The sequence below is a fragment of the Bubalus kerabau genome, chromosome 10, assembly GCF_029407905.1.
Source record: "Bubalus kerabau isolate K-KA32 ecotype Philippines breed swamp buffalo chromosome 10, PCC_UOA_SB_1v2, whole genome shotgun sequence".
NCBI lineage: Eukaryota > Metazoa > Chordata > Mammalia > Artiodactyla > Bovidae > Bubalus > Bubalus kerabau.
In genome coordinates, this window is record NC_073633.1 from 30,370,519 (window position 1) to 30,379,886 (window position 9,368).

General features: G+C 40.8%; 1 gene segment (V, D, J or C); it reads right to left on the reverse strand.

Annotated features, from left to right (window-relative positions):
* Positions 1-1,281: 1,281 nt before the first annotated feature.
* LOC129621101 (T cell receptor alpha variable 1-1-like) lies at positions 1,282-4,209 on the reverse strand. The segment is given in 3 exon segments: positions 1,282-2,039; positions 2,343-2,464; positions 4,086-4,209. Coding segments are annotated over 3 exon segments (579 nt in total).
* Positions 4,210-9,368: the final 5,159 nt, after the last annotated feature.

A 9,368-nucleotide genomic window follows, 5' to 3' on the forward strand; every position in this document is an offset into this window, starting at 1 on the left:
TTGGTGTAACATTTAACAAAGCTTTGAAAATTTAAAAGTCTGGTTGCAAAGTCCCCTGCTCTCAACTTATACAAAGTGTACACTCAGGAAGTATAACTTCTTTTTTTCTTTTTGCTGTCTCATATTTTTTATTTTAATTGGATGCTAATTACTTTACAATATTGTATTGTTTTGCCATACATCAACATGAATCTGCCACGGGTATACGTGTGTCCCCTATCCTGAACCCCCCTCCCACCTCCCTCCCAGTGCCATCCCTCTAGGTCATCCAGCCCCAAGCATCCTGTATCATGCATCAAACCTGGACTGGCCGCTCATTTCATATATGATATTATACATATTTCAATTCCATTCTCCCAAATCATCCACCCCTCTCCCTCTTCCACAGAGTCCAAAAGACCGTTCTACACATCAGTGTCTCTTTTGCTGTCTCATACACAGGGTTATTGTTACCATCTTTCTAAATTCCATATATATGCGTTAGTATACTGTATTGGTGTTTTTCTTTCTGGCTTACTTCACTCTGTATAATAGGCTCCAGTTTCATCCACCTCATTAGAACTGATTCAAATATATTCTTTTTAATGGCTGAGTAATACTCCATTGTGTATATGTACCACTGCTTTCTTATCCATTCATCTGCTGATGGACATCTAGGTTGCTTCCATGTCCTGGCTATTATAAACAGTGCTGCGAGGAACATTGGGGTACACGTGTCTCTTTCAATTCTGGTTTCCTCAGTGTGTATGCCCAGTAGTGAGATTGCTGGGTCATAAGGCAGTTCTATTTCCAGTTTTTTAAGGAATCTCCACACTGTTCTCCATAGTGGCTGTACTAGTTTGCATTCCCACCAACAGTGTAAGAGGGTTCCCTTTTCTCCACACCCTCTCCAGCATTTATTGCTTGTAGACTTTTGGATCGCAGCCATTCTGACTGGCGTGAAATGGTACCTCATTGTGGTTTTGATTTGCATTTCTCTGATAAGGAGTGATGTTGAGCATCTTCTCATGTGTTTGTTAGCCATCTGTATGTCTTCTTTGGAGAAATGTCTATTTAGTTCTTTGGCCCATTTTTTGATTGGGTCACTTATTTTTCTGGAATTGAGCCGCAGGAGTTGCTTGTATATTTTTGAGATTAGTTCTTTGTCAGTTGCTTCATTTGCTATTATTTTCTCCCATTCTGAAGGCTGTCTTTTCACCTTGCTTATAGTTTCCTTTGTTGTGCCCAAGCTTTTAATTTTAATTAGGTCCCATTTGATTATTTTTGCTTTTATTTCCAATATTCTGGGAGGTGGGTCACAGAGGATCCTGCTGTGATTTATGTTAGAGAGTGTTTTGCCTATGTTCTCCTCTAGGAGTTTTATAGTTTATGGTCTTGTGTTTAGATCTTTAATCCATTTTGAGTTTATTTTTGTGTATGGTATTAGAAAGTGTTCTAGTTTCATTCTTTTACAAGCGGTTGACCACTTGTTAAAGAGATTGTCTTTTCTCCATTGTATATTCTTGCCTTCTTTGTCAAAGATAAGGTGTCCATAGGTGCGTGGATTTACCTCTGGACTTTCTATTCTGTTTCATTGATCTAATTTTCTGTCTTTGTACCATACTGTCTTGATGACTGTGGCTTTGTAGTAGAGCCTGAAGTCAGGCAGGTTGATTCCATTCTTCTTTCTCAAGATTGCTTTGGCTATTCGAGGTTTGTTGTACTGGTGTGGTTGCCTGAGTTTTGGAGCAGCTGGAAAGCCCTCACAGTCACCGTGTCTATCACAGCACAGAGGTAAGAGGCAAAGTCTTTCATGTGGAGTTCCTTCAGAAGGAGGTAACCCTGTGCATCAGAGCGTCTAAGGAATGAATAAAAATGACCTCTCGTCTCCCAACCATCCAGAACATTGTAAGAGAGAAACACAGGTGCTCCACCATCGTGTTGCTGGTACCAGAACAGTCCATTGAAACCAGATGTCTGGTAGGTGCAGTTGACCTGGGTAGAGGCTCCTTCTATAGCCATCAACTCAGTGGGCTGCTCAACGCCTTTTCCTGCAGAGCCTATGAGAACATCCATGACCATTATCAGGGTAGCACTCCAGGAAACCACATCATTATTAAAGAGGATAGTTCTCACATGGTCATAAAAAAACACTGCCTTTGACAGAGGAGTTCCTTAGGTGGAAATAAATGCTGGTAGAAAGACATGGGACAAGGATGAGGATGGGGACAAGGACAATTAGCACCACTAATATGTATGGGGAAAGACTCTTTCATTACAAAAGTTAAGAGTTGCCATCATTTATCTGGAAGAAAATTATTCTGAAAGTTCCTGGCAATGTTTGCTAATAATTTGAGACTCACCTCTCACTGTCAGGGAAACATAAAGAAGGAAAAAATTCCACATCTGCTGCAGGACACCGCAAACCAGGCACTGCATCCTCCGCACCTGTGCCCCTGGAGCCAAAAGAAGGCGGGTTCCCTCCCTGTGGTTGAGGGAGGAAATCTCAATCTGGATGCAAAACCCAGAAGAAAATGCAGCGGGTGGAGCTTTCTTGAAGGACTGAGCTTCCGTGGGAGCAGCTGTGGGTTTAAGTTTCCATGGGAGCAGCTGTGGGTTTCCTTTCAGGAGTGTTTTCACGTGAACATTTTCTACTGATCAATCCACAGGTATTAATCTATGTGATTTTGTGAATATTAAACAATAAAATTGTGTATAAAGAACAGAGATGGCAAATAAGAAGAAAGGCAAAGGCAGAAATGGTCAATTTGACAATACGGAGAATTTGTCTTTCTGAAGGCAAGAGAAAATAGAAACGGGAGTGAGATTAGAGGCAGGTTATGCACACGGTGTGGTGGTGGTATTTGTGACAACAAAGAAGAGATGGACATGTTTTTCTACCATCTAAATCTGTCTCCCAACAAAGAGGCAATGAGATATTTTTTAAAGATCTAAAGAAATATAAGATATCTATCTGTACATATGTATGAATATAGAAGAAGTGATGGAAAAAGAAAGGAAATTATTCACTTAAGTTACTTCAGAAAGTTGGGATTAAAAGGAAATGGTGAGAATATTAACCTGTTCTCATACGCTTCTGTTTTGACTGGTAATTTTTATGTAATAAAGTGAGAAGTTGAAAGAAATCGAGAGAAAAGGAGAAAGAGAAGAAGGCTAGAAAGGAAAGGAAGGAAGGCACCGAGAGAGGGAAGGATGGAGGGAAGGAAGGAAGGAAGAAAAGAGGGAGGGAGGAGGGAGACAAGGAGAGGGAAAGCTATATTTCAAACTACTTCCCAATTGTCACAGAAGGAAATTATCTCTTCAATACATAGTTTTCCCAAGCTAATGTATCCCAAGTTAATATAAAGATAATACAGTATCTTTGCTAAAGAAATGTATACCTCTCATGAGTCCTCTGGATTTATTTCTATTTACTCCACCTAGCAGACAATGGCAACCCACTCCAGTACTCTTGCCTGGAAAATCCCACGGACTGAGGAGCCTGGTAGGCTGCAGTCCATGGGGTCGCTAAGTCAGACACGACTGAGCCACTTCACTTTCACTTTTCACTTTCATGCATTGGAGAAGAAAATGGCAACCCACTCCAGTGTTCTTGCCTGGAGAATCCCAGGGACGGGGGAGCCTGGTGGGCTGCCGTCTATGGGGTCACACAGAGTGGGATACAACTGAAGAGACTTTGCAGCAGCAGCAGCAGACACAGCACTTGGTTTTAATAAAAAAAAAAAAAAAAACAACACTGTCATCTTGTGGCCAGATGTAGCACTGCAACTTTGGTAACAACAATTTAAATGAATCTTAGAAATCATCCTATCTTTATACAGCTTTGTTGTTTTACAATGGAGGCTCCTGAAGCTTATATCACACTCCAAGCTTCATTTCTTCATTTCTAGCCAGTTTCCTAACGTTACTCAGATTAAAATTCAGTTCAATTCAGTTCAGTTGCTCAGTCGTGTCCGACTCTTTGTGACCCCATGGACTGCAGCACACCAGGCTTCCCTGTTCATCACCAACACCCGGAGCTTCTCAAATTCATGCCCATCAAGTCGGTGATGCCATCCAGCCATCTCATCCTCTGTCATCCTCACCTCTTGCCTTCAGTCTTTCCCAGCATCAGGGTCTTTTCCAATGGGTCAGTTCTTTGCCTCAGGTGGCCAAAGTATTGGAGCTTCAGCTTCAGCTTCAGCATCAGTCCTTCCTATGAATATTCAGGGTTGATTTCCTTTAAGATTGACTGGTTTGATCTCCTTGCAGCCTAAGGGACTCTTTTGTAAAATAAACAAATGAATATCCAAAGCCACTTACACCGGCATATGCTGCCTAGACCTGCACATGCATGTGAGAATCAATTTGAGGCCAAATCAACCCCTGGTAACTTTAAATTTGAGGTTCACATTTGAAAGTAATGCTTTTTTCTGCCCACAGCATTTAATATGTGTAACAGTTTCACCTACTCATTCATTCATTCAAAAGTATTTATTGAGAACTTACTATATGTCAGGCAATGTGTGTGTGTTGGGGATTCCTTGGTGAGAAAAACTCCCTCCTCTCATGGAGCCTACGTTCTAGTGAGTGGAGACAATAAACAAGTAAAAAAGTAAAATATAATTTGTCATATGATGCTAAGTGGAGGGGGGGAGTGAGAGAGTCAAGAGACCCTCAATGATCAGGTCACATGTGAAGAGAAACCGGAAGAAATGATGGAGGAGGGGGAGGAGCCAAGATGGCCGAGGAGTAGGATGGGGAGAACACTTTCTCCCCCACAAATTCATCAAAAGAGCATTTAAACGTCGAGTAAATTTCACAAAACAACTTCTGAATGCTGGCAGAGGACATCAGGCACCCAGAAAAGCAACCCAACTCTTCGAAAGGAGGTAGGAAAAAATATAAAAGACAAAAAAAGAGACAAAAGAGGGAGGGATGGAGTTCCGTCCCGGGAAGGGAGTCTTAAAAAGAGAGAAGTTTCCAAACACCAGGAAACCTTCTCACTGCCGAATCTGTGCCGAGCTTTGGAAGCACAGAGGGCAACATAACAGGGAGAAAAAAAAATAAATAAACAATTAAAAATCGCAGATTGTGAGCTCTACGGTAACTCCCCCAGCGGAGAAGCAGCGCAGAGGCCAGCACACGGCATTAGCCAGCGGGGGCTGGGCAGGGAAGCGCAGCGCAGGCTGTGTCCCTTAGAGTAAGAATCGGGCCCGAATGTCCTGAGCGCTATCTGAGCGAAATAATTTGGGCTAGCAAACCAGACTGTGGGATATCTACCACGCGAAAAGCCAGCCCTAACCTAAGACACCGCCAGGCCCGTGCACAGAACAAAGGACTGAACAGAGATAGCCGGCTGCAGACCTTCCCCCTCCGGTGACAGGCAGCCAGAGCCGGAAGGGGGCAATCGCAGCCCAAGAGAGACACTATCAATAAAACTGTAAGCAGGCTTCTTTGCTAACTAAAACTTCTTGGAGGTCTGGACGGTCAACATCTGACTGAGAAGGTGCGCTGGTTTTACACCCAGATAACCGAGTGGCGGGGAGGCGATAAGTCGCAGCATTGGCGCCCGCCAAACACCTCATCACCTGAGCTGCTTGGATCTGGGAAGAGCACAAAACGCAGGCCCAACCGAGTCTGCGCCTCTGAGGACTACCTGAGTGCCTGAACCTGAGCGGCTTGGACTTGGGAGCTCAGCCCAGGGCCGGCCTTTGATTGTTCCCGGCGGAACAACCTAGAGCCCGAGCAGTGTGGGCAGGGAGGCTACAAGCTCCGTGAGCGGGGGCAGACCCAGTGTGGCTGAGGCACTGCAAGCACACGCCAGTGTTATCTGTTTGCAGCATCCCTCCCTCCCTCCCCACAGCGCGGCTGAACAAGTGAGCCTAAATAAAATTAAAAAAATAGTGTCCTCCACCGTCCCCTTTGTGTCAGGGCGGGAACCAGAGACTGAAGAGACCAGCAAACAGAAGAAGCTATAACAGAGGGAAATGCCTTGGAAGCTACAGGCCATAGATTAAAACCCTGTGATTACTACGGACTACATAGGAAGGGGCCTATAGATCTTGAGAAATATAAGTCAGACCAAGGAACTAGCCAAAAATGAACTGAACCCACAATACTCACAACAAAACCAGAGAAAGACCTAGATATATTATTACTATTTTTACGATCAATCTTTCTTTCTTTTTTTCTTTTTTTTTTTAATTTTTTTAAAAAAATTTTAAGTCCTCTATTGTCCTTTAATTTTCACTTTTATAACTATTACTTTGCAAAAAAAAAAAAAAGACCCTATTTTTTTTTCTTCTTCAGCAAACTTCATATATATATTTTATAATTTTTTGACCGTGTTTTTGTTTTTCTTTTTTTTTTTCTTTTTCTTCTTTTCTTTAACATTGTATTTTTGAAATTCCAAACTCTACTCTAGATTTTTAATTTTAGCCTTTTGGTATATGTTATCAATTTTGTACCTATAGTTTTTTTCATAATTTCTGTGACTTTTTTTTTTCCTCTGTTTCTTTCTCTTCCTCTTTTGTATAACATCGTATATCTGCAATTCCAAGCTCTACTCAAGATTTTTAATTTATGCTTTTTGGTATTTGATATCAATTTTGTACCTGTATTTTCTTTATAATATTTGCGAAATTGTTTTTGTTGGTTTATTTGTTTTCTCTCTTTATTTTTCTTCTTCTTTTTTTTTTTTAACATTGTATTTTTGAAATTCCAAACTCTACTCTAGATTTTTAATTTATGCTTTTTGGTATTTGATATCAATTTTGTACCTGTATTTTCTTTATAATATTTGCGACATTGTTTTTGTTGGTTTGTTTGTTTTCTCTCTTTATTTTTCTTCTTCTTTTTTTTTTTTTAACATTGTATTTTTGAAATTCCAAACTCTACTCTAGATTTTTAATTTTTGCTTTTTGGTATTAGTTATCAATTTTGTACCTGTAATTTCTTTTTAATTTTCGTGACCTTGTTTGTTTTCCTTTGTTCGTTTTTTCTCTCTTTCTTTTCCTTCTTCTTTCCATTAACATCACATTTTTGAAATTCCAAACTCTACTCTAGATTTTTAATTTTTGCTTTTATGTATTTGTTACCAATTTTGTACCTTTAAGAACCCAATCTTCAGGACCCATTTTTCACTAGGGAACGAGATTACTGGCTTGACTGCTCTCTCTCCCTTTGGACTCTCCGTTTTCTCCACCAGGTCGCCTGTATCTCCTCCCTAACCCCTCTCTACTCTACCCAACTCTGTGAATTTCTGTGTGTTCCAGATGGTGGAGAACACTTAGGGAACTGATTACTGGCTGGATCTGTCTCCCTCCTTTTCATTTCCCCCTTTTATCCTTCTGGCCACCTCTGTCTCCTGCCTCCTTCTTCTCTTCTCTGTATAACTCCGTGAACATCTCTGAGCGGTCCAGTTGTGGAGTGCACATAAGGAAGTGACTATTGGCTAGCCCACTCTCTCCACTACTGATTCCACCTCATCTCATTTGGGTCACCTCTAACTCCCTCCTTCCACTTCTCTTCTCCATGTAACGCTGTGAACCTCTCTGAGTGACCCTCACAGTAGAGAAACTTTTCATCTTTAATGTAGATGTTTTATCAATGGTGCTGTATAGAAGGAGAAGTTTTGAAACTACTGTAAAAATAAGACCGATAACTGGAAGTAGGAGGCTTAAGTCCAAATCCTGACTCCAAGGAACTCCTGACTCCAAGGAACATTAATTGACAGGAGCTCATCAAACGCCTCCATACCGACACTGAAACCAAGCACCACACAAGGGCCAACAAGTTCCAGGGCAAGACATACCAAGCAAATTCTCCAGCAACAAAGGAACACAGCCCCGAGCTTCAAGATACAGGCTGCCCAAAGTCACCCCAAATCCATAGACATCTCATACCTCATTACTGGACATTTCTAAATTACACTCCAGAGAGAAGAAATACAGCTCCATCCACCAGAACATCGACACAAGCTTCCCTAACCAGGAAACCTTGACAAGCCACCTGTACAAACCCACACACAGTGAGGAACCACCACAATAAAGAGAACTCCACAAACTGCCAGAATACAGAAAGGACACCCCAAACTCAGCAATTTAAACAAGATGAAGAGACAGAGGAATAGCCAGCAGATAAAGGAACAGGATAAATGCCCACCAAACCAAACAAAAGAGGAAGAGATAGGGAATCTACCTGATAAAGAATTCCGAATAATGATAGTAAAATTGATCCAAAATCTTGAAATTAAAATGGAATCACAGATAAATAGCCTGGAGGCAAGGATTGAGAAGATGCAAGAAAGGTTTAACAAGGACTTAGAAGAAATAAAAAAGAGTCAATATATAATGAATAATGCAATAAGTGAAATTAAAAACACTCTGGAGGCAACAAATCGTAGAATAACAGAGGCAGAAGACAGGATTAGTGAATTAGAAGATAGAATGGTAGAAATAAATGAATCAGAGAGGATAAAAGAAAAACGAATTAAAAGAAATGAGGACAATCTCAGAGAACTCCAGGACAATATTAAATGCTACAACATTCGAATCATAGGGGTCCCAGAAGAAGAAGACAAAAAGAAAGACCATGAGAAAATACTTGAGGAGATAATAGTTGAAAACTTCCCTAAAATGGGGAAGGAAATAATCACCCAAGTCCAAGAAACCCAGAGAGTCCCAAACAGGATAAACCCAAGGCAAAACACCCCAAGACACATATTAATCAAATTAACAAAGATCAAACACAAAGAACAAATATTAAAAGCAGCAAGGGAAAAACAACAAATAACACACAAGGGAATACCCATAAGGATAACAGCTGATCTTTCAATAGAAACTCTTCAAGCCAGGAGGGAATGGCAAGACATACTTAAAATGATGAAAGAAAATAACCTACAGCCCAAATTATTGTACCCAGCAAGGATCTCATTCAAGTATGAAGGAGAAATCAAAAGCTTTTCAGACAAGCAAAAGCTGAGAGAATTCTGCACCACCAAACCAGCTCTCCAACAAATACTAAAGGATATTCTCTAGACAGGAAACACAAAAACGGTGTATAAATTCGAACCCAAAACAATAAAGTAAATGGCAATGGGATCATACTTATCAGTAATTACCTTAAACGTAAATGGGTTGAATGCCCCAACCAAAAGACAAAGACTGGTTGAATGGATACAAAAACAAGACCCCTACATATGTTGTCTACAAGAGACCCACCTCAAAACAGGGGACACATACAGACTGAAAGTGAAGGGCTGGAAAAAGATTTTCCATGCAAATAGGGACCAAAAGAAAGCAGGAGTAGCAATACTCATATCAGATAAAATAGACTTTAAAACAAAGACTGTGAAAAGAGACAAAGATGGTCACTACATAATGATC